At 36.9% G+C, this 25,862-nt stretch overlaps 1 protein-coding gene across 1 annotated transcript in view; it reads right to left on the bottom strand.

Moving 5' to 3' along the window:
* Window positions 1–25,862, bottom strand: part of NEB (nebulin) — a 131,236-nt gene that overhangs the window by 51,932 nt on the left and 53,442 nt on the right. Inside the window, exons 55-90 of the mRNA XM_040602846.1 lie at window positions 24,664–24,975; window positions 23,772–23,975; window positions 22,899–23,003; window positions 22,085–22,192; window positions 21,212–21,523; window positions 20,568–20,771; window positions 20,014–20,118; window positions 19,405–19,512; window positions 18,132–18,443; window positions 17,510–17,713; window positions 16,334–16,438; window positions 16,048–16,155; window positions 15,348–15,659; window positions 14,639–14,842; window positions 14,340–14,444; window positions 12,600–12,707; window positions 11,621–11,932; window positions 10,912–11,115; window positions 10,613–10,717; window positions 10,360–10,467; window positions 9,877–10,188; window positions 8,690–8,893; window positions 8,353–8,457; window positions 7,721–7,825; window positions 7,317–7,628; window positions 6,912–7,016; window positions 6,563–6,661; window positions 5,310–5,411; window positions 5,004–5,111; window positions 3,862–4,173; window positions 3,630–3,734; window positions 3,446–3,550; window positions 2,763–2,867; window positions 1,693–1,800; window positions 1,484–1,597; window positions 525–722 (exon numbers count right to left, since the gene is read on the bottom strand). Coding sequence (XP_040458780.1) covers window positions 525–722; window positions 1,484–1,597; window positions 1,693–1,800; window positions 2,763–2,867; window positions 3,446–3,550; window positions 3,630–3,734; window positions 3,862–4,173; window positions 5,004–5,111; window positions 5,310–5,411; window positions 6,563–6,661; window positions 6,912–7,016; window positions 7,317–7,628; window positions 7,721–7,825; window positions 8,353–8,457; window positions 8,690–8,893; window positions 9,877–10,188; window positions 10,360–10,467; window positions 10,613–10,717; window positions 10,912–11,115; window positions 11,621–11,932; window positions 12,600–12,707; window positions 14,340–14,444; window positions 14,639–14,842; window positions 15,348–15,659; window positions 16,048–16,155; window positions 16,334–16,438; window positions 17,510–17,713; window positions 18,132–18,443; window positions 19,405–19,512; window positions 20,014–20,118; window positions 20,568–20,771; window positions 21,212–21,523; window positions 22,085–22,192; window positions 22,899–23,003; window positions 23,772–23,975; window positions 24,664–24,975 — 6,144 coding nt within the window. The remainder of the gene's footprint in view (window positions 1–524; window positions 723–1,483; window positions 1,598–1,692; window positions 1,801–2,762; window positions 2,868–3,445; window positions 3,551–3,629; window positions 3,735–3,861; window positions 4,174–5,003; window positions 5,112–5,309; window positions 5,412–6,562; window positions 6,662–6,911; window positions 7,017–7,316; window positions 7,629–7,720; window positions 7,826–8,352; window positions 8,458–8,689; window positions 8,894–9,876; window positions 10,189–10,359; window positions 10,468–10,612; window positions 10,718–10,911; window positions 11,116–11,620; window positions 11,933–12,599; window positions 12,708–14,339; window positions 14,445–14,638; window positions 14,843–15,347; window positions 15,660–16,047; window positions 16,156–16,333; window positions 16,439–17,509; window positions 17,714–18,131; window positions 18,444–19,404; window positions 19,513–20,013; window positions 20,119–20,567; window positions 20,772–21,211; window positions 21,524–22,084; window positions 22,193–22,898; window positions 23,004–23,771; window positions 23,976–24,663; window positions 24,976–25,862) is intronic.

The following is a 25,862-nucleotide window of genomic DNA, read 5'->3' as shown; positions in this document are numbered from 1 at the left end:
CTATATTCTGTGGGGTGATACAACCCCAAATGAACAAAGAAAAGCCTTTTCCAGACCCATTGGATCCAGGAGGATTGCGGACACTGTCCTGGTCCCTTTGCAAATTACAGCATTCCCAATTACAATACATAATGATCGCTGAAGTGCAGCAACATTCTGACTGTACCATGGCACATCCACATCTCTTCTCTGCATGTGCCAGATGGCAAGCATTCTATACAGTCTCATCCAGTCAAAAAGAGATTAAATGTTGATAGCAGTGACCACTGGGAAGGTTACATAAATGCTGACTTTAAAATCTTCTGATTTACAAATGAATAATCCATAAGGAGACCATTAAAATGTCCCAAAGAAAACTGAAAATGTAATTTTTGCTATGCTACTAAGCAATCTAAGACCATGGCTATTAATTTCATATTTAAATACCATGGAAAATATTGGAATGTATTTTATATTTAAATACCTTGGAAAAAAAATTACATGAAAGGCTACTAAAATGTCAAACAAATAAAGGAAACACATACATCACTCAAAATTTCCTGGGCTTTTTTGGCTTGAATAACATCATTTTCTTCAGGTGAACAGCTCCACTGATGGAAGTAAGTTCGATATTCAAGATCACTGAGGATATATTGGCACTTCTTTGCTAGCACATGATTCATCATGTCACTTGGAATATGAACATTTGCTTTGGTGTCTTCATAATTCTTTCTATATGCCAACTAAAAAGGAAAGAGTGGGGAAAAGCTAAGAAGAGAGAATAGTGTTTTTCTGCATAATTTTGACTTTAGTAGGATACAGATTATAGCATAATCTGAGGCATGCTTTCTGGATTTAGTAGCTAAACTCCCATGGGATTCAAAAGGACAAAATCTTAACTTCAGTACTAATCACCATTTACTCTGATGAGGTTTTAGAAGGACAAGAATGACCTTCATTAGCAGATTTAACAGGTGGTGAGAAAATTAACAAGACTTCAAGATAAGAAAGGTCTCATGTTACAAATATGTTTTTAATCTAGTTAAATCTCCCTATGAATGAAGAATACTTGGGATTATACTAACTTTATGCCCTGCGTGACATGCTATATGTGAGTAGTGATAATAACAAACACCAAGCGTGCATTTTACTTTTCTAGTTCTTAAATTCCTATTTCCATTCAAAATTAACACTTTTTTCTTTGTACAGCAAAAGAATCCCAAGCCATGCGTTATTTCTTATGGCTCAGATTTTTAAACTGAAATAGAGAAAAGTTTTTTTTCCCTATTCTACTATGTGTAATAGCTAAACAAACCACTTCTTAATGTCCTAAATAATTTCAAGTTCAATTATTAAATCTACATACAAAATAATCATTCAGGAAACATCAGCATGTTGAAAACACTTTTACTGATGTTATTAAGCATTGCACTATTTATGTTTAAATATGTCGCACTAAAATAAAGAAAATGGAAAATACTATAGCAAGACTAATTCTCCTTACCGCACTCCTCATTTTCTGGAATGCTAGTGAATGAATGACACCGGGGAAATCACCAATCTCCTTCCCAGCCAGGTAATGGCCTTTCAGCTTCTCATATATTTCCTTATATTTAAGCTGCAAAACATTTATGAGGAAATTTGAAAGTCCATTCTAACAACATACAGGAAAAAAGGAAAAAAAAAGAGAAAGAATGGAAAATTCATACTAACCTCACTATTTATGTAGTTGGCATGCTTCGCTCCAACAAGTGGAACATATTTCTCATCCAAAGTATACCCAATGGGCTTGCTAACTTCCCAAGCATTTTTATAGCGTTTCTAGACAAACACAACATATACAGGTTTTGATAAAATATCCATTATACCTCCCAAGAAACCTGACTCTGCCATTTATACACACATGGAATATGGCTATTTTTATTGAGTAGCTCTGTATTCCACGATGTGTTCCAATAAAGTAAACAAAGAATGTTCATTCTGAACACTTATTCAGTGTAAGGCAAACAGAGTAAGTGTTCCCATTCAGGAAGGTACCTGAGCACAAATTTGAGCTGATCTCTACTTTCTTTACTATATTTGGAATTCAACATTTCTCATCTGGAAGAGTAATAAAAGTATCCAAAATATATATATGAACTCTTGTTTAAAAGTGAAGTGTAAAATTGGCATTGCTAATGTTATAGATGTAAGTTCAAAATTATGAAAAATCTTCCAGTAATGATATTGTTTATTATAAGAACATTATGTGCCAGTGGCACTTTTCTAATATGTTATATTTTGTTAAATATTAAGTATATTTATTTATTTAATTTATATTATTTTACCTTCAGACCAAATCACAAAGCACCTACTCATATGAATGAGTAGTCACTTAATGTTTTCAAAAAATAGATTTCCCATTAAAACTAGTGAGTCTACTCAAAAGTAACTGCTTAATAATGTAAACCATCTATGATTTTTCTCATTACAAAATAAATGTAGATTTCATCGGAGTCTGGGAAGATACTGCTGGATGGCAATTAAAATATTTTTGTCACACAAATTCTGCTACTGCTACTTCCAAACACCCCACACAGCAGTGCTTTAAGATCAGTTCAGTAAGGAAGGAAATTATCCTTATCCCAATGATCCAAAGTGGGAAAAACTGAAGAAAACAGAGATTAAATAACTTTCCCAGAGCCTCCCAGCAGACAGAAACAGAACAGTTTTCTGAAGTCCACTCCACATTGTGTTGCTTTCAGAACAAACAAATTAAAGCTTAGCTATTTATTGAATCTTACATCACTGTATAGTAAGGACATGTCTCTGGCATGGTTCAGTGCAGGAGTATCATCAGACCCAATATATTGGCCTTTCTCAAGGTTAAACGTTTCTTTGTATTTTAGCTACAAAAAAAAATAAAATACAATGTTAATTCCCCAGGAGAAATAAATTATCCCAATTAGTCCATCTATTAAAAGTAGACATTAATTTTTTGTTATGTTATCATATCCTCAATAACATTGCGTAGCACATTCCAACCACTATAGTACACAGACAAATGTCATCAATAAATATGTCACACAACAAAATTCATACATTATTCTAGTGAAGTTAAACATGCTGATCAGCAAATACAGTTTAGTAGCAACACCACTAGCTCCACTAGCACTACACAACTAACTTGTTCACCAAGAACAAGATTTAGTTTTGAACTACTGTAAGCAAAGTTTAGGTAAACTTTAAATAACAGACATGCTATATTCTTCTACAGAAAAAATACTAAATTATTTTGGATAGCAGTATTGTGTTGCTCATTTATGTCACTTCTTACTAAACTTATTTATACCAACAAAAGTCTATTATTAATGACGCATGCATGTGCATACACACACACAAGGCTAAACTCAGTTTAGCAAAACCAATTAAGTCATCTACTGATTCTAGTAATACAACAGTTTCTATTTTAAAAAAAAGTACGTACATCACTCTGATTGACAGAGTTAATCTTTGCCAAAACAATGTCAGGAGTGTCAACCACGCTGGTATAATTGGAAAAGTTATCAAGGGCTTCTTTCGTATATGCTCTCTGTAAAGAGATTAAATACTTAAACACTGTGCATGAGAAAGATGAGCTAATCACAAACTGCTAAAATATTTTCTCTTACCTTATTTATCAATTCTTGTGCATTCTTAACTTTCTTATGTTCCACTGAATCCAGAGGAATCCAACCACAGCCACGAAGCCATTCCAAATCTGATTTATAAATATTCTAAATCATAAAAGATAATAAGAAAAGAAATAATTTAGCATGACATTTTTATGTCTTACATAATATGAACACTACACTTAGACCAAACTAAGTGGAAATGACACAGTATGTGTGTAATAACACTTACATCACTTTGCAGATCATAGGCCTTCCTTGCCTGAATACAGTCATTTTGGTCAGGATGGCATGTCCATTCATGCAGGTATTGGCGGTAGTCGATATCGCTGACCAAGGTCTGACATTCCTTTGCTGCTACAACGGACACCATATCCGGAGGGATGTGAATTTTGGACTTTGTTTTGTGATAGTCTGATTTGTACAATCTGTCATTCTGGATCTCGCCTGCATGCTCAAACCACACCAGTTTTGGATCATCTCTCATACTGGCGACTCCAACATAGTGACCTCTTTGCTTGACATAGTCAGCTTTATATTTAAGCTGATGGAAGAGGGGAGAAACATATACAAAATCAGCACTGATTATATCTGTTCTGTTTTTAACCTGTGAACAGCTATGGTTTTGTCAACACAAAGAACAGATGAGACAGGGAGTTGTCAACTGCAGTCTTAGGTTTTCAGTACATCACCAGATAATAGGACACAAACAATAATGTTACTTCGTCTAGTCCTTCCACTACAAATTTCTAGACTGATAGGCTACCATTTTTCAGTAAACAGTACTTTCAACACAAGAGGAAAGCCTTGTTAAAAATTTTTTGCTAATAAGTGCATTTAGCCTCATCTTTGTAACAAATTATTTGAGACTGTCTGAAGAGTGGATGCTTATTTAAGGTATTTACATCACACTTTTGATAAAATGTATATTCAAACAAATAGTCACGCAATATTTTCAACATACATTATGCATAAGTTTAAAACGTAACATGCATACCATCTTACAGTTTTTCAAGGAGGAAGCCTCTATAATATGCCAAAAAGTTAAATCAGAGCTATATATTATAATTGTATTATCACTTCAATTATTTAGCATCTATAAAATATGGAAGTCCACCTGAGTTGACTTTGAAAGGACTGTTTCTGGAGAAAGTGGTGGTGGAAGGGAGAATCTGACCTTCCAGCACAGATAACTGTAAAACCTGTAATAACAAAGATGGCTGAATTGTTTAGAGGAGAGGGGACTTCAGGGGTCATGAAAAGCGATGGAAATCTTTCCTGAAGGGAAAGCTTTCTGTCTGTTGTTGAACTTTCAAGACCTTTAACATTTCCAGGCTTCCAAGCACTTGCCTTCCTAATGAGAAATATTATTACCTCACTTTGGACATCATTTGAGTGTTTGGCGTGACAGATCTGCACAGTGTCAGGAGGCAAGAGGTAACCAGTGGCTTTTTCTTTCTCCCAACTTTCCTTGTACAAATTCTGTAGAAAATAAAAGGGAGGAGGAATTCAAAACTACTATAATGATAGTTGCTACCTTATATTAATCTATAGTAATCTATAGTAAAGTATAAGGATAACAAATCCTTCCTTTAGGATGTTCTTAAAAAGGCAAGTTTTCTAAATTCCTCAGAAGAGTTATTTAATGTGAATAGAAATTGTCAAGGAGAGATCACACACCTGATTAAGAATTCTGGCTGCCTCTCGGGCCATATCTAGCTGTGGTGTATCTGTTAGAGTATAATTTGACTTGACCTCATTCCATGCTTTGTGGTATTTAACCTAGAACAGAGAAAGAAATTACTGCCTTGCAGCACCATGACAAAATTGGGAAAACAATACCAAGACCCATATTTTATGCATGAAATAACATATAAACCCCTGAACTTGCAAGGATATTAGATAAACACATTAAATATACATCCAAATGGGTATTTTTTAAAAAAGGAAATCATACAAGACAAGAAATTACAACATTTATCAGAGAAAATTTTGAAAACTTGTTCCAAGGCAGGTGCAGGGACAGGGAAGAAACTTCAGAAGTCCAAGTTATGCCACCTGTTTGGTCTTCAGGGATGTAAAGCAAATAGCCAAGGAAGAAGCATTTGAACAAGGGCAATAGATTTTAAGCTTTTTAAGAGCAAATGTCTTTACTCAGCATGATCTCTATGTGAATGCAACATTCTAGCATCTCTCAACCACAAGTATCTACATTGAGACATGTTCCATGTCCTACACAGGACATGCCCTGCCCAACTGTGTGTATGTGGTTGCATGGCAGTATGACATGCAATTCAACTGTATCACTGTTACTGCCAGCCTTTTACGGGTGTTTGAGTTAATAATGTAAGTGTTTAGCTTGGCCTGTTCTTTAATACATGTTAGCAAGAAAAAGAAACTCGTGAACTGAGAGTGGGTTGTAATTTCATGTTCACAGCCCAGCTCCTTACAAACTAGCCTTCAAAAACATACAAAGAATGGCAAGCTGACAGCACACCAGTTTTGCTCGTGTTTATTGTTACACAGTAGTGTAACAGTAGTTAACTAAAAATTGTAAATTCATATTGGCAAAAGTGAGAAGGATTAAGCATTATGGTTGCCAGAATGCAAGTGGCTATTTGCACACATGATCACCAATGCTATCAGCCAAGACTGAAAGAAAGGACTGGTGGCAGAACTACCACTAGCTTTTCACATGTCTAGGAAAGATGTTATTCTGCTTGAGAAGCTTCTTCCCTCATAAGTGATGGAGATGAGCTAGTGAAGTTCTGTTCATATTTATGTCATACATTCACAGAATTCCCAGAGACTGATCAAGAATTTTTTGGCATTTTTTTTTTTTAAAGGTAAAATAATATCCTTTTAAAAAGAAAAACCTTCTATGTAAATATACACACCAAGTTAACAGCCCGGAAACATGCTAGCAAACTTACATCACTGAGAATTTCGCCACTGTTCTTTGCTGTGATATAATCAACTCTGTCTGCCACTGGAGTAAAGGGAAGAGTTTCAGCTTTTGTGCGGTACTTTCTCTATGGAACAGAAAAGATGAACAGTCAGATTATACTGGAACATTTTATAGCTAACACAGCAATTCTGAATACATAGACAAAAGAAGAAAGTTTACATGGAAAGAAAAACTCTCCATACACAGTGAATGCTATGGATATACTCCAGTTGTACTTTTTTTATTTTATAAAATATTGATGTATTTAGCCATTAAAAGACTTGAAATTACAAGTAGCCTTAAGAAAATTTTAGTATTGAAAAATATTTTGTTACCTCATTCAAAAGATCTCCAGCATATTTGACATGGTTGATTCCAACAGAATCATTTGGTAACCATCCAATTCCCCGCAGCCATTCTAAATCAGACTTGTAAATAGCCTGGGAAAAAATAATAGGGTCCATGCTGTTAGCTACTGTTCCCTGTACAATCCAGCAAGATTCATAAATAATGGCACTTACTTCCACTGTTTAAAAAGAGAGCAGTAATTCTAACCTGAGCACTATATCTGAATTTATCACACCTCAAATGGCAAAATATAACAGTGGCGTATACTTTGCGTTCTTAATAAACAGCAAAGCTCATTCACTGAATTCAGCAGATTCCCACTACTCTGAGCTGAAGCAGACTAAGAAGAGAAATACAGTAATAAGTTAAGCTAAGTGTTCACGTTAACTTACATCACTCTGAAGATCGTAGGCTTTCCGAGCCTGTATGACATCATTCTGATCTGGAAGACAGATCCACTGATGCAAGTAATGACGGTAATCAACATCACTGGCCAAAGACTGACCATGTTTAGCTGCTAGGATAGATAGCATGTCTACTGGTAGGTGGCACTGTGTCTTCCATTTGGCGAAGTGTTTCTTGTATTCCAGTTCACTCTGAACTTTGCCTACGCTGAGGGCAAACTCCATTTTTGTATCTGCTTTTGCATTTGGAACTCCAACATAATGCCCCTTCTGCTTCTCATGATCCAGTTTGTATTTATACTGGGTAAAGAGCAAAGATCACCATTACTAACAGTTATCATGAAATAGCTCTTAAAGCATGCGAAGAGGTAGATGCCTCTTTTGGAACTTACATCACTAGCAATTTCTCTAGAAGCTTTGGCTGCCTTGATTGGGATTGCATCCGCTCTCAAATCGTAACTCATCTTCAACTCATCCCAAGCTTCTTTATACAGTTTCTGAAAAGACAGCAAGATGTCACGCATATGCTAAATACTCTGGCATTTGCCATTAAAGAAATGCACAGTTTACTGTCATTTGTTTTCTGAAATAGTGTGACAATTTTTTGTGCATTACTCCTGCTCCTAGCCATAAATACTGCTGCAAATCTTACTGCCTTTCAAACATGTGCATTATCTGTAACACCAGTTTTGCAACCTATACTGCATAGAAGGGTGTTTGTAAAGGTTTAGAAAATATTTATATGCCTTGGGCTTCCATCCATTTCAACAAAACAGTATCTCCATGGTGCATGAAATTAATAAATTTTTAACAGCTGTATGCAAGCATTTGTTTTAAAATGTCTAAATACTTTAAGAATACTCAGTAGAGGGAAGGGACTGTTGTGAGCCCTGTATGAGGACAGACTTCCATGAGGTCTATGTGTCTTGATCTTCAACTTTGTAAGTAACATCTTAGAATGTTAAAAATCACAGGATACTCATACTATTTTATAGAAATGTAGAAAATAGAATGATAAGCATACCTGGCTATAATTAGCAGCATTAGTCTTGGCTAGGTTGATTTCAGGTGTGTCTGATGTCATATGGATCATAGTCTTGTCATTCTCCCAGGCTTCTTTGTATTTTGGCTGTTGAAATAGTTCATTTTATGATATTGTAATTATGGAATGTCACTTGTCAATAACATAAGATCCCATAAATCTTGCCTGAATTGGCATCTTTTAAAAATAAAATGTCTGGAAAAGCATTAAATTTGACTTAAAATACAGTGGTATTTTATATCAATTTTATATTTTAGCAGTGAGATTTCTCTTTAACTGTTTATAGCCTCAAAACAATTTTAGGAACACTGTAACATACAATGCTGATTTGTTCGGCATTCGCTTTAGCTAGAAGAACATCTGGAGTATCAACAATACTGGTATATTTCAGGCTTTCAATAGGTGTACGATAAACATTATCACTCAGGAGATCTTGGGCATGCTTCACTCTCTTAACATCTGGAGAGTCATTAGGCAACCAGCCAATTCCACGGAGCCACTCTAGGTCTGATTTATAGACAGCCTGTATCAGATATGGTCAGAAAAGGAAAACATTGTGTTAATCACTTCAAACTATACCAAGTAGTACATGTTTTAGAAAATGTAAAATCAGCTAGAGCTAGATTAATCCTTTTCATACAAGAAGTGTTCAGTGCCATAAGTAGAATACAATCTGGCAACCAGGTTTTAAATAGTTCATTTCTTAAACAACACATTCTGAAACTTTTGAAGTTAAATATAGGGGAAACAACTGAAAAGAATTGCTATTAATGAGAGTAAAGTATTAAGATCTTTAAAGAATGTTCCCATCCCCTCCAAAATACTTATTCCTCTAGTCACTTCAACAATTTACAAGTCTAAACAAAAAACCAGGCCACCCACCAGGCTATCTGACAAAAAGGAGAGGAAAAAACGTTTATAGAGGCAATGGGGACTAGAGCTAACTGGCGTAATTCCTGAAGTGGTATCAGGCAACATTATTTAAGTTTTAATCAAGCAAATCCTTCTGCAAGGAACATGAATCTCACCTCTGAAGCTCATTGAAACAAAGGAAGAGTGACTGATGTTGTCTAATAAGCAGCAAAACCAAGGAAGGAAATCAGCTGCATGGACTCCTCCCACTTTGAAATCAGCCACTAAAACATCTTACCTGCTATCAAACAGTTTTCTTGCAATTAAATAAATTTCCAAATTGACAGGAATATTAAAAGCCACCTGATTCCAAAGCAGGAAACAATGCTATTTCATATGACCCATCAGATAGACAAATCCTCCATACTCTTCAAATCACAATACTACAAAAGCATATGTACCACAGCAGATACTAAGTAAAGCTTTTATAAAATTCAGAGGTATTACCAAAACTTTTTGAAGAATAAAAAAGAGCAGATAAAAGCAGTAACATGAAACTGAAGAATCCTTTTTGACTGTATAATATCAAACCATCAAAATAAGGCTGTATTAAACAGCAGCAGTAGTAACAACTATATCTCTATGCATACGCACATCACTCTGTAGGTCATAGGCCTTCCTTGCATGGATCACGTCATTCTGGTCAGGCAGGCAGGTCCACTGGTGGAAGTACTGGCGGTAGTCAACATCACTGACTAGTGTCTGGCACTCCTTGGCTGCCCGCACTGACATCGCATCGACTGGTATGTGGACCTGGGACTTGGAGTCATGGTACGCCTTCCTGTAAATTCGGTCGTTCTGCAGCAACATGGCACGCGCAGCCCACGACAGCTTGGGGTCCTCCTGGGCAGTTCGGCACCCGATGTAGTGGCCTTTCTGCTTCTCATGCGTTTCTTTGTACTTGTACTAGAAATGCAGAAACAACATTAACAGTCATGTATAGCTCACATGAACATGACAAACAAAAGCCCTTCTATGGCCTCAGCTTTCAACCCTTTGACCTGAACTTAACTTCTTTCTGCTGAGCTGGACACACAAAGAGGCAAACACAGCAACCAGACTAAGAGAAGACTGTACCTCACTAGCAATGTCTCTGGAAGCCTTGGCATGTTTGATGGGAATGGCATCAGCTCTCATGTCATAGCTTTTTGCCTTGGCCTCATCCCAATCCTTCTGATAGTGTTTCTGCAAAGAAAATTGATCACCATTGTTATGCACCATCAAGACTCTCTGATACCAATGCCTTTTCTTAAAACATACTATGGAACTAACTATTGTCACATTTTTATTTTAATAATGATTCACATGCATAATGATTCTATTCTCTTACATTGCTGATGTTGAGAGCATTGACTTTGGACTGCAGCATTACAGGAGTATCAGAAGGCATGGTAATCTGCGTCTTATCTTTATCCCAGGCTTCACGATACAGATGCTGCGGAGAAAGAACGCATCATCACATTTCATTATGGTTTGAACACTGGAAAAATGCAACCAACAGGAATTCTTTGGTAATTCTGATTTGCAATGGTTTCCATTTAGTCATTCCCAGGGTAGAAATTCTACTCTCCACCACAAAGAAAAGAAATGTCATCACATAAATCAAAGGTAAACGAAAGGTAAGCTTACGTCACTGATCTGCAAAGCATTGATCTTAGCCTGGACAACATCTGGCGTGTCAGTAATGCTGGTGAATTTCAGCTCGTCTGGCCGTGTGCGGTACAGCCTTTCATTCAGGAGTTCCTGGGCTTTCTTTGCTTTGACCACATCCACAGAACCTTCTGTCAACCACCCAATGCCTCGCAACCATTCCAGGTCTGACTTGTACACGTTCTGTGAATAAACCAAGGGTTACTCATGTTGCTGCAACAACATTATGTGCAGAGAGGTTTTGTACAAGCCTTTCCCCAGGCTGCTCCTCGTACAGTTACACGCAAGCAGTCAAGGAGACTGTGGTGTACCAGGTCCTTCCCACACACAGCTGAATGCCTTTTTTGCACAGCAACAAAATTACCAGTCTTTTAAAGGCACTTGTTACATGCAGACCAGTGGTGTGATCTGCAAGCAGTCTGCAAGCTACATTCTACAGCAGACCAAAAAAAATAGCTTCTTTATGAACAGCCTGGAATGTTTCTGGCCCCTGGGACAAAAATACTACTGATTTGGAAAGGGTCATCCAGATGAATTAAAAGAAACATGTCAGGACTGACTGCAGGCTCATGAACGTGCATTTGAAAGGCTATTTGCAATCCTAAGATTATTGATAATCTTAGGATTGTCACTAAGAAACAGCCTCACACATCTGTCATAAGGCTTTTCTACAGTTACTCTCACTCACATCACTCTGTAGGTCATAGGCCTTCCTTGCATGGATCACGTCATTCTGGTCAGGCAGGCAGGTCCACTGGTGGAAGTACTGGCGGTAGTCAACATCACTGACTAGTGTCTGGCACTCCTTGGCTGCCCGCACTGACATCGCATCGACTGGTATGTGGACCTGGGACTTGGAGTCATGGTACGCCTTCCTGTAAATTCGGTCGTTCTGCAGCAACATGGCACGCGCAGCCCACGACAGCTTGGGGTCCTCCTGGGCAGTTCGGCACCCGATGTAGTGGCCTTTCTGCTTCTCATGCGTTTCTTTGTACTTGTACTAGAAATGCAGAAACAACATTAACAGTCATGTACAGCTCACATGAACATGACAAACAAACAAAAGCTTTTCAGCTTCCTACGTTGTCCCCCCTTTGACACGTTTCCCAGAGGTTCTGCCTTAGCACAGATAAAGCTCTGGTCCACTCAAAAGTCAGGTCCTCAAGCTCCCAAAAAAGATATTCCAGAAGTCACCCATGATTTTTTAAAAATACCTCTGGTTTTTCTTAACACACGTAAACAATGAAAAATAGTACTGAAGCAGACACCCTTGTGCTCTGTAAGACCACTCTGAGCACCAGCTGCATTTCACATCTTTAGAAAAAATATTTGATAGTGGTGATTACAGGAATTGCAAGAACTCAGCAGCAAGCACAATCACAGCCCCGCCCTGATCAGCTTTAAATTGTTGTTTGGTGTCTGAAAACTCACTTTGTTACCCAGTACAAAGAGCAGTCTCTTAAATATATCACATCCTCTTATTCACAGAGCACTTACAATAGGCAGCTTCAAGCTGCAGAAAGAAAGAATTGTTCACAACAGGCTTTAAAATAACACAGGGGCACAAAACCATACAGGACTTCTAGGTGAACCAAACTTCACTTAGTTCTGCTGAGCTGGACACACAAAGAGGCAAACACAGCAACCAGACTAAGAGAAGACTGTACCTCACTAGCAATGTCTCTGGAAGCCTTGGCATGTTTGATGGGAATGGCATCAGCTCTCATGTCATAGCTTTTCGCCTTGGCCTCATCCCAATCCTTCTGATAGTGTTTCTGCAAAGAAAATTTATCACCCTTGTTATGCACCATCAAGACTCTCTGATACCAATGCCTTTTCTTAAAACCTGCTCTCTTGGAACTAACAGCTTGGGTGCTCTCTTTGCCCCCTGTAACTAGCAGGGTTACAATAATGATCCTGGCAAGTGTCTTAAGAGAAAACTCATTACTCAAAGTAGGTACAAGATCAAACCCACAAAGAGGCAGTTGAAATATTCCTGAAAACACATCACTACATCCCCTCTAACAGACTACTGCTGACCGCATGTATGAGCTCACCACATAGGCCTCAAGCAGGCATCCAGCTGACAGGAGTGTACACCTCCACAGCTAACATTGAATTTTGTGTGACCGTTCAACAGAGATTCTGCTCACACACACCTGATTGCAGGGTCAGAGCTACTGGGGACAAAGCATCTGTTCTACTTAAAAAACATACCCAGACCCTACTTCAGTTATGAAGCTTCCTGACTGCCACTAGAGGCTTCTTTCTTTACCAGCCATTTTTAGTCCTACCAAGACAGTGAGTGTAGGCAGAGAGGCTCAGTCCATTTACAAGACTGAACAGAAACCAAAGTGCCTTCCTGTATCTAGAGGCACCCAACCTGTGCAGGTCATCAAGCCTAAGAACATGAGGGCTCCTTCTTTGGTGGCATCTCAGTCCACAGAAGCTTGGTCAGCCCAGCTGGCAACTTTTATTAGTTAGTTATTCATTAGTACAAGTGGGTAAATGATGCACTTTTTAGTTCATTTTTCATGACTCTGAAAATTCAGAAACTGAATGCCATTGCAGGTCAGACTATAAGGAACTCAGAAAAACCACATTAATCAAAGCACAAGCAAGAAAAAAACAGGGGAAGTGAAATGTCTGTTGTAATTGCACTTGAAATATTTCACGTCTAATTCAATCACATCAGATACTTTTGAAAAATATTTAACATACTATCAACATCAAGAAGGACTGGGAGTAAATAGAGTTTCCAGGCAAAGCCCCAGTCAAGTTCTGCTGAAAATGCAAAATGGGAAATGTTTCTAGCTTTGCAGCATCTCCAGTGTGTTAGTGCCATTGAACCAGTGAGCGAAACAACACAGATCTGCAAAACAGGTCAGGGCTGATGAGCCTACAGACTCAAAAAACAACTCCACGAAAGTATTTGCCAGTTTTGTCAAACAGAGAAGGAACTGCATGGAATCGCACACTGAATTTTGGAGCTTGCTCACAAACACACAACCTGTCCTGCAAGGCAGGCAACTCTGTGAGTCATTCCCTCAGGAATCTATGCAGTTTAGGACAAAAGTTATCAGTGCTGGCATGTTCCATGAAAGCAGTTTCATCAATTTCACATTCACATGGATGAGGGAATACAATGGCATATATTTCAGGTCAACACCTCGGGCCTACTTGCTTAATAATTGTCTGATTGATAAACAGTGCTCACTGGTCCATCAAAAACTCACTCTGCCTAAACTGTCCCTAGATGTAATCTACTTTTAAAAGCACATTAGAGGATGGCATCAGTACAAAACCATTTACAGCAAAATCTAGAAGACACAGGCCAAAACCTGGAAGAACAATTGTCACTCTCAATTTTATAACACTACATATGCATAATGATTCTATTCTCTTACATTGCTGATGTTGAGAGCGTTGACTTTGGACTGCAGCATTACAGGAGTATCAGAAGGCATGGTAATCTGCGTCTTATCTTTATCCCAGGCTTCACGATACAGATGCTGTGGAGAAAGAACGCATCATCACATTTCATTATGGTTTGAACACTGGAAAAATGCAACCAACAGGAATTCTTTGGTAATTCTGATTTGCAATGGTTTCCATTTAGTCATTCCCAGGGTAGAAATTCTACTCTCCACCACAAAGAAAAGAAATGTCATCACATAAATCAAAGGTAAACGAAAGGTAAGCTTACGTCACTGATCTGCAAAGCATTGATCTTAGCCTGGACAACATCTGGCGTGTCAGTAATGCTGGTGAATTTCAGCTCGTCTGGCCGTGTGCGGTACAGCCTTTCATTCAGGAGTTCCTGGGCTTTCTTTGCTTTGACCACATCCACAGAACCTTCTGTCAACCACCCAATGCCTCGCAACCATTCCAGGTCTGACTTGTACACGTTCTGTGAATAAACCAAGGGTTACTCATGTTGCTGCAACAACATTATGTGCAGAGAGGTTTTGTACAAGCCTTTCCCCAGGCTGCTCCTCGTACAGTTACACGCAAGCAGTCAAGGAGACTGTGGTGTACCAGGTCCTTCCCACACACAGCTGAATGCCTTTTTTGCACAGCAACAAAATTACCAGTCTTTTAAAGGCACTTGTTACATGCAGACCAGTGGTGTGATCTGCAAGCAGTCTGCAAGCTACATTCTACAGCAGACCAAAAAAAATAGCTTCTTTATGAACAGCCTGGAATGTTTCTGGCCCCTGGGACAAAAATACTACTGATTTGGAAAGGGTCATCCAGATGAATTAAAAGAAACATGTCAGGACTGACTGCAGGCTCATGAACGTGCATTTGAAAGGCTATTTGCAATCCTAAGATTATTGATAATCTTAGGATTGTCACTAAGAAACAGCCTCACACATCTGTCATAAGGCTTTTCTACAGTTACTCTCACTCACATCACTCTGTAGGTCATAGGCCTTCCTTGCATGGATCACGTCATTCTGGTCAGGCAGGCAGGTCCACTGGTGGAAGTACTGGCGGTAGTCAACATCACTGACTAGTGTCTGGCACTCCTTGGCTGCCCGCACTGACATCGCATCGACTGGTATGTGGACCTGGGACTTGGAGTCATGGTACGCCTTCCTGTAAATTCGGTCGTTCTGCAGCAACATGGCACGCGCAGCCCACGACAGCTTGGGGTCCTCCTGGGCAGTTCGGCACCCGATGTAGTGGCCTTTCTGCTTCTCATGTGCTTCTTTGTACTTGTACTAGAAATGCAAAAAAGTAGTATTAAAAGAAATAATGAATCTAAGATTAATTTCTCATTATTTCATATTGGTATAGATTACAAATATTATTTGTAGTGTTATGAAATATACTCATTTAGACTTCAGAAATGCCTAACACATTCTTGTTCCACACCTTCTGTTTATTTTCATTATAGTTAATTATTTTCTAATATATGCTTAATGTCAGGATTTATAATTTAATGCTCCTTTTGGAAACTGTTGCCCATTTTCTTTCAGAAGTGAATTCTTTGTTAGTAGGCTTTCAAGATGGGTCTGATGTATCACGTTTTTTCAACATTGTACATACGTTATTACTTTACTCTTGTTTCTCAAGCTGACTGAAAACAAATGTAAAGGAAGAACATACTTCACTTGCAATATCTCTTGATGCCTTTGCACTTCGGATTGGAATTGCATCAGCTCTCATGTCATAACCCTTCTTTTTTGCCTCTTCCCAGGCTTCTACATAAAGTTTCTATACAAAAGATGACAGAAAATGGCTTCTTAATATTCTGAGAAATAGAATTTCTACTTTTCATTGTTTTTTCTTAAAATTGTAATGAATGCATGTTTTAGACTATCTTTACAGTTAAAGAAACGCTTACTTCATTTCTGAATTTCCATTACTTTAGTATATGTTTAAAAGTTCTTACATGGCTGACATTAGCTGCATTGGCCTTCGCTAGCAAAATTGACGGTGTGTCAGGCATGACATGAATAGACGTTTTGTCTGCATCCCAGGCTTCTGTGTATAAACGCTAGGAGACAGGAAAACACATCCCTTTAAAAAAATTTCTTTATATGTGTCATGATGGAAAGACTGCAAATTTGAAAGTAATATTTATCAAAAATATATCTGTGATATAAAAGAAAACTAATCTTGAAGCAGAACAAGATATATCTATATCTATCTATGTATATATAACAAAACTAACACATTTATCCAAAGAAAGTACTTTACAAACTGTGAAGGCTAGCTCAAGCAAGCTTTAAATAACCAGACATAGCAAAGATCAAGGAGGAAACTTTGTCCTTCCTCATTATTTCTCAGGCTAAGTTGGCACAGCAATTGATTGATTTAGGATTGCTGGAAAACTGCTGTAGGAGGAAAACTATAGTCATTATTCTGCCGTAACTGTGCAAGTTTTTTGATTGATGTTTCTTATTAAAGAGAAGGAGTAGATACTTTGTGTCTTGCGTCCTGCAGGTCTGAGATAAATTGCAGAAGCTGCACTTCCAGATAACATCTGCTATTTCCTCATAGGTTGTTCATCATGCAGTATGACATTCAGTTAACAATACATCATTATAGCAGCTGCAGTAAAAGCCTCAATATTCTGCTACATCCTATCTTATAGCATGGTCATGGCACCACCACCTCTGGACATACCATAACACCTTGCTGGAACGTAGTTTCTGCAGATTTCACAGTATTGCTTAAGAACCACAAAAAATTAAGCCTGTTTTGTCAGAGAATAACTTTGTATAGTAAAGGAGCATTAACAAAATAGGAAAACCATTCCAAACAGACATGTAAAAATAGGATTTCAGTTTAGATGGAAGAGGGAAATTCACCAGAATTTTTAATATTACTCTTGAAAAAGATGTGATTTAGGTGATTTTTTTTCAGACATTTTTAACCAGTGTTCATGTTGGACAGAGCCCTCAGATAAGCGCTTTCCTATGCAAAAGCTGAATTTGGACATTCATTTTGTTTAAGTCCACAATGAAAGTGTTTAGCCTTATTTTGTATTGCATTTTTCACCTCACAAACAAGTTCTACTAGCTAGTAATGCTAGTGATTTTGAAAAAAAACCCACCACCCTCACCTTGTTCATTATCTCAGCATTTTGTTTGGCTAAGACCATGGCCAAAGAATCTGTCACACTGGTAAATTTAATTTGGTCTGCTGGTTGACGATATTTCCTTTCACTCAGGATTTCTCCAGCTTTCTTGGCTTTCTCAACTTCCATGGAACCAATAGGAACCCATCCGATACCCCTCAGCCATTCCAGGTCTGATTTGTAAACAGCCTGAAAAAAAATTGAAAGTTCATTATGTATGTGTAAGTGTGATCAAATATTAAAATAATTATAAATAAGCACATCCTAATCTATATGAAAAATTGTATATATTTCTGCATAGCAGTAGGATATGGGTTTGTGAAAAATTGTTATTTTAGAAGATACAGTAAAATAATAATAATAATAAAAAAAAAAGAATGAAGTTATTGAAGTTATTGAAGAATTCCACAAATACCAGAGTTACACACATATTACACCTCAGGCTGAGAAAATAGGATTAAACATAAACTTGATGTTGGAATATTAAACATTTCACCTTTATCAACATGTCCGAGGTGATTAAGGCATATTATATATCTTTAAAAAATTATATTGCACAAGACCAAATATATTGAATTATGTATTAAAAATTCAATTATTTACTCACATCACTCTGTAGATCATAGGCCTTCTTGGCATGGATAACATCGTTCTGGTCCGGCAGACAGATCCACTGATGCAGATAGTGGCGGTAATCAATGTCACTGACCAGCTCCTGACATTTCTTGGCCAACACAATTCCCAGCATGTCCACTGGGCTACTAAAGTGTGTCTTGGTCTTCTCAAAGGCTTTCTTGTACTCCCTGTCACTCTGGATCTTGGCTACGTGCATTGACCACATCATCTTCGGATCATCCTCTATGTTACGGGCTCCGATATGGTGGCCCAGCTGCTTGCGATAGCCTTCTTTGTACTTGTACTGAAATAATGTACATTCATATTCACATGGTATATTTATAAATTTATAAATAATTATAAATAATTCACACAGTTTAACATAATCATTAGTATTTTGTTTAGAGAAAAATATGGTTTAGGTCTTTCTACTCTTTTAGTAGTTTTCACATAAAAAGGATTTTTATTACAGAAATCATTATCTCTGATTTTTTTATGTAACTATATCACACTTAATTAACTAAACACTTAATGTCACATCCTTACTAAAAAGTTTGATATTCCACATTCTTTTACTATTAAGATTAATTGTAAAGATTCACTTATTTTAGAAATTTATTACAAAACACCTTGATGAAGACAGTCTGAGTTGGTCTTAATACTAACAGTTAAATATTAATCATCATAGAAAAACAAGGAGCATAAAAAGCTGTTTTACTCTGTCTGATAGTGATATTTCCTCATCCCAGAAGCAAAACTTGTCAGTCATTATGGGGTTTTTTTCCTGTTTTTTATATTCACACATCATGAATTTCAATATGACACTTAAACAAAACTATTTTTTCTTCAGGAAAAGACAACAATTCAGAACTTTTAGAACTGATTTACTAATATATCTATTTTGGGGAAAGATTTTAAAGTATTTCCTATTTTGAATCAGAAATTAATTTGACTAACGCTAGCATAGACTCATAGGCCTTACTGAGTACCCTGCTTGAACATCCATGGACATTAATGGAACTATTACAGGGGGCATAGAAATAATCCTCATTTTCTGTATTTATTAGTGTGATATATACCTCAGGCATAAAATACTGTCTATTTAACTCCTTTCATGTAGTAAACGCATGCATTAGAATCACTGGATTCCAGTATTACCTATTCTATAAACTTAAGATATTACATTAACAAACAAATGAATATACATTCTGATTCTTTTCCATTATCAAATCCATACAGACAGGATAAAAAAAAAAAATGCTTACATCACTGGCAATCTCTCTGGATGCTCTGGCAGCTTGAATAGGAATGGCATCAAAACGCAAATCATGACCCTTCTTCTTCGATTCCTCCAAAGCTAATTTGTACATTTTCTGTGAGGAAAAAATATTCATGTTTGTTTAAAAAAAAAATATTACAATTCAGTTAAGCACGTCTGTGCAATAAAACAAATTAAGACCCTAAAGAATAAATGTTTAGACAACTTAAATATCTGAACATAGCTCTATCTTCTCTAGAAAATAAAATTAAAAAATGCAGATTTCAAAGAACTTATAATTGTATTGTTGATGTTTGGAAACTGGAAATCATTTAGGGAAGGCAAAGAAAGAAATATTCTGAAAGTTAAATTATTTATTTCCATACCTTGCTATAGAAATGATTTCTTATTTATGGCAGATAACATATTCTAAAGCCCAATTATATACCCAGGAGGTAAATTCTAGTGAAAGAACAACTCTGATTTTAGCAATGGAGCTGTCAATTTGTGAAAATAAACAACACAACAACATTATAATATTAATTAAAAGTCAGAGATGACAAAATTGTACTTGTAAGAAATTGTTTAATTCTCTCATTTCTTCAGTTTTACTCACCTGACTGTAGTTTACTTGGTTTTGTTTAGCTAGCAGGATTTCTGGTGTGTCAGGCATGACATGAACCATGGTCTTATCTTTGTTCCATGCTTCAGTGTATAAACGCTAAGAATACAGGAAGAGATTAGTATTACAATCCAAAACAAATTAATATCTCATTAAACAAGTACAACAGAGCATACTATGTAAAATTGTAAGAAATACAGCATGAATAAATGGTTACATATTTAATCAGGTAGAGATACGATTACTAAAAAGATAATTATCTGAGGAAATTTAACAATACTTAGAAAATTGCCACATTACTTAAGGATTATTAATGCTTAATGCACAGACATGTGAAAGAACAGATTAAAACATATGCAGAATATCATGATGAAGTTGAGCCTTCCATTACATGGCCTAATAGTTTTGACTGAAATAAGCAGAGCACACCATTTGGAAATGCATCATCTCTGAAATTTAGCATTACTTGTGACTGTTATATTTCTAGACCTGTTACCAGAGCTTAGGCAGAGACTGCTGACATGTTACCTAAACAAATCAAGACTCACCTTATTCATCGTCTCTGCATTCTGCTTGGCTAAGACCATCCCTAGAGAATCAGTGACGCTAGTGAACTTGATTGTGTCTGGAGGCTGACGGTATATTTTGTCACTCAAGATCTCTCCTGCCTTCTTGGCTTTTTCAACTTCCAAGGAACCAATTGGGACCCAACCAATGCCCTTTAACCATTCAAGGTCAGACCTGTAGCAGTTCTATTACAAAAAAAACCCCATAGGTAATTCTAATAATAATAATACAATCTACAGAGTGCATCTTTTCAAAGTTAAGTGAACTCACTATCAAATTTTAATTAAAATAAGTTCAAAATCCTGAATAAAATCTAAGAAAAAATAACTGCATTTCATCTACATTAAGGGTGAAACCATTATTGAATTTTCACAGAATGGTAATTGATAAATAGCCCAAATTCTGGAATTACAGAATTTAATTTCTGTTAGTTAGTTATTTAATTTATTTAATTTATGTCAATTAGTTAGCATATACAGTTGGAGATCGGAGTTTCAGTTAGCCATGAAACTTAAAAATAAGTATTGAAAATTTGGCTCTACCACATTGGTATGTTATGGCCTCATTCGCCTATGTAAAATATCTAATACATTTCTCACCAAAAATTAAATTGCAAAGAGCTTACATCACTCTGGAGATCATAGGCCTTCTTAGCATGGATAACATCATTCTGGTCCGGCAGACAGGTCCACTGATGCAGATAGTGGCGGTAATCAATGTCACTGACCAGCTCCTGACATTTCTTGGCCAACACAATTCCCAGCATGTCCACTGGGCTACTAAAGTGTGTCTTGGTCTTCTCAAAGGCTTTCTTGTACTCCCTGTCACTCTGGATCTTGGCTACGTGCATTGACCACATCATCTTCGGATCATCCTCTATGTTACGGGCTCCGATATGGTGGCCCAGCTGCTTGCGATAGCCTTCTTTGTACTTGTACTGAAATAGAAGTTAAGATACTATATATCACCTCTAAATACCAGTTACTCATATTAAGTATTTCTAATAATAAACCCTCTAAATTTCTCTATAATTTTCAGTCAAAAAAACCTCACTGTAAAAGCAATTCTGGGGCCAATACCATGGATTCTTACATTAAACTTTATAGAGAATTGTGTTAGAACCATAAATAAAGGTTAAGTAAGTTTTTTTTTAAAAAAAACACTCTTCACTAATATTAACGAGAAATAACCCTCTCTTTATAAGGATCAAATATATTTAATAAACTATAATAATACACTTACTGTTAAGATTTAATTAAAGATACAGGTTTCTGAGTTGCTATAAAATTAACATGACAGCGGCCTTATACTGTCCTTATAACTTCTCAACATTTAATTATTACTATTAAGCCTTCAAACATACATAATAATTTGCTTCCAAAAATCTATTATTTGCGATCACATTTTAATTGATATGCCTTTTACAGAATCCAGCTGATAACTTTCAGGTTGCAGAGATCAGACATCAGCACACAAAGAAAAAAAAGCAGTTTCTTACATCACTGGCAATTTGCCTGGATGCTTTGGCAGCTTGAATGGGGATAGCATCGCTTCTCAAATCATAGCCTTTCTTTTTTTCTTCTTCCATGGCCTGTTTGTAGAGTTTCTAAGTGAAGAATTAAACAATGGGATTCATGTAAGTAAGTTCCATATATTGCATTCTATGCAAAACACACTGCTAGTAAGTACAGTATATTTTAAAAACTGTTCTAAGATTTGTTCTAACACAGCTTTATCTAACTTTCTTAACTCAAGTAGTTATCAGCAGCTGATACAAATTCATATCAAAGGAAAATCATAGTGAATGTATTTAGCAAACAATCTCTTTCTTTCAATACTTTAAATAACATAACATTGGTTACAATTTTAGAGATAAACTATTCTTTTAAACAAGTGGAGTAAAATCTACTTTTTAAAGCCACCTCCTGGTGATGTCAATTTATTTGCCTAAACTAACACTGAACAGTGGAATCACTGCTCTTCAGAATTGTGCTCTAAATTACCTTTTTGGTATTTCCAAAGTTGGAATTATTTTTGTGCCTTCCCAAGAGTATACACACTGGTGAAATGAGTCCCAGAAATTCACTGGAGACACACAACTTCTCATAAAATTTATTCTCAATAGTGCTCACTGTTGTATGTATGCACTACTGTACAAATATGCAAACAATGTTTTTAAAGTCACAATTTTGAGGATAAATATTGGGGGTTACTTAAAGAAACCCAGGGTATCATCTATATAAGTTTTATCAGAATACTGCTGATCCAGACATGAAACAGATCAGCTATGTTTGTAGAGCTAACGCACTCACCACACTGTAGTTTTGCATGTTCTGTTTTGCCAGTGTGATTTCAGGTGTGTCAGGCATTATGTGGATTTGTGTCTTGTCTTTATCCCAGGCCTCAGTATATAAACGCTGCAGGAGAAATAACATATGTTAAAGGGGGAAAAAAAACAGTAACTACTTGGAGATCTCCTACAACATAAGAAGAATTACAGCTCTGTACTCCAAGTCTAAAAAATCCTTATTCCTTATATAGCAATGAGATTTTATATTCACTTCTCTAGATGCTTAATATTCAGGTTAAGAATTAGTAACCTAGAAGGAATGCTATAAAATTCTGTTTAAAAAAAAAAAGTTAAAAAAAAAAAGGCAGAGAATCAGACACACGGAGATCTAAACTCTAGGAACAAGGCCTGTTCATAAAAGGAAATGTTTGTATTGACATAAATAGGATTGAGACCAGGGCCACAGATTCAGAAAAACTCTTACATTTTAAGTACTACAGGGAATTATTTGAAATACTGTTATGTCAAAGACTGCCCTAAAACAAGTACTTTATTAATTACTAGATTAGTAGATAAACTTGATAATTATTAGATTTATAAGACAAATAGCTATATTAAAAATTAAATAAAAGTTAAGTAATACATTACTAGATGCACAGTAGAGCATGTGGAAAGCTTCACAACTGATAATTCCAATTTAACTTGGTAATTTAGAAGAACATATTAAATACGCACTTGCTGAAAAATAAGTTACCTGTTGATATACTAAGAATGTAACTTATACTTTTAAAGCCTTGCCGTGCTGAAATCTCAACCACACATCTGTATTTCTAGTCCTGTTTCCAGGACTTAGGCAGAGACTGCTGACATGTTACCTAAACAAATCAAGACTCACCTTATTCATCGTCTCTGCATTCTGCTTGGCTAAGACCATCCCTAGAGAATCAGTGACGCTAGTGAACTTGATTGTGTCTGGAGGCTGACGGTATATTTTGTCACTCAAGATCTCTCCCGCCTTCTTGGCTTTTTCAACTTCCAAGGAACCAATTGGGACCCAACCAATGCCCTTTAACCATTCAAGGTCAGACTTGTAGCAGTTCTATTACAAAATACAAAGACAGCTGTCGCATTAATATTGCCAGTTAAACATTTCATATATACCATGCACTTTAATGCTTGCTTTCTGGAAGGTGCCTTCCTCCTAGTTCAATCTGCAAAACACTCTCTGTTAGCAACCAAGATTCAGAACCCTATATCTGTCTTCAAGAGATATCACTCCCCCAAGAACATGTTGGGGAATGGGCAAAGAGTAATAGGATTAAAACAAAACCCTGAAGGTCAGTATAAGCTTTTCCTCTAACATTTGTTCACAGCAAAAAAATGGTCACCCACTAAGAACAGCAGGTCTTAATTTAAACCATTTTCTCCAAGAAAAAGAAATTCTCTCCACTAAAGTCACGCAACTAAAAAAAGGTCATACTAGGCAATTTCCTCTTTATGTTCACCTGATCTGTATAAAAAGGTATTAAGATTGTCTGTTATGAAGGATTATACGCAGCTAATTCAATCTGTTTGGCTAAGTGATTAGACGTATATAAACGTTCATTATACGCAAATGTCCTTACAAATAGATCCATTAACTTCTAAAAATATTAGGCCCTTGCTTAGAATAGGTAAAAAAAACACAATGTGAAAATAAAAGAGACAGCTCAAGCAGCTTCTATAGTTTACATTCCAAGGAAATTACAAACACTTTAGAACTCCAACATCTATCAGTGAGTACTCACATCACTCTGGAGATCATAGGCCTTCTTAGCATGGATAACATCATTCTGGTCCGGCAGACAGGTCCACTGATGCAGATAGTGGCGGTAATCAATGTCACTGACCAGCTCCTGACATTTCTTGGCCAACACAATTCCTAGCATGTCCACTGGGCTACTAAAGTGTGTCTTGGTCTTCTCAAAGGCTTTCTTGTACTCCCTGTCACTCTGGATCTTGGCTACGTGCATTGACCACATCATCTTCGGATCATCCTCTATGTTACGGGCTCCGATATGGTGGCCCAGCTGCTTGCGATAGCCTTCTTTGTACTTGTACTATAGGCAGAAAAAACTTTCATTAAGCTTTAGTCAAGTTTTCTTTTTGATCCTAGCAGGACCTGTGGTAAAACCTCTAGACGACTTAGCATCTGAAACCACAGAGATTTTAGTGTGAGAAAGTATTCAGCTGATGAAATGCAGTATACTGTTAAAAAAAGAATTCATACAGCCTTATCTGACTGATATGACTTTCACATTTTCAAAGACACTACCTGTCCTACATATTAAAAGATCCTACTCAGTAAATGAGAGTAAAATAGTCTCCAAATTATGGCAGTGATATTAAAAGCCCAAAGTTCAATAAATATCGCCTATAAAAAGAACCAGTTAGTGACTGATTCTTCTCACTCTTGAATCACAGTTAGTGATTCAAGCATAAATTAGCATATAAACTACTATTCAGTCTATTCAGGAAATAAAAACTGGAAGAACACAGAGACAGACCTGGAAGTTTAAACAAAGAAACGAAACACACATATATGGAAAACATTTTATATTGATATCTAATACCAATAAAAAAAAATTACTTATAAAACTGCATTTATTTTTACACAAAAACTGGCTTTGGGTTTTCCCTTGTAATGTCCAGCTCAGCTGTGTAGCTGCAATGGCAGGGGAGTGCAGACTGGCAGTCCTGAGGCCACCACACCGTGTCCAAAGTAGTGTCCTGCACGAGGAGGTGCTGCCACAACCCCAGGACAACGCCGCTTTCAATTATGTCCAGCACCCAGCTCCAACAGCTACTCCCTCCACACCACCTACACACTCCCTCCACACCACTGCACACCCATAACGTGCAGGGGCAGCTGCGGGAAGACCCTCCAGAACCAACTACAGGCCAGCTGAATGGCAATGACAGGTAAGGGCTGTGTTGCCTCCATTTG

The sequence above is a fragment of the Falco naumanni genome, chromosome 8 (genome assembly GCF_017639655.2).
Source record: "Falco naumanni isolate bFalNau1 chromosome 8, bFalNau1.pat, whole genome shotgun sequence".
Classification (NCBI taxonomy): domain Eukaryota; kingdom Metazoa; phylum Chordata; class Aves; order Falconiformes; family Falconidae; genus Falco; species Falco naumanni.
Note: the sequence above shows the minus strand (reverse complement) of the source record. Positions and strands in the feature narration are given on the sequence as shown.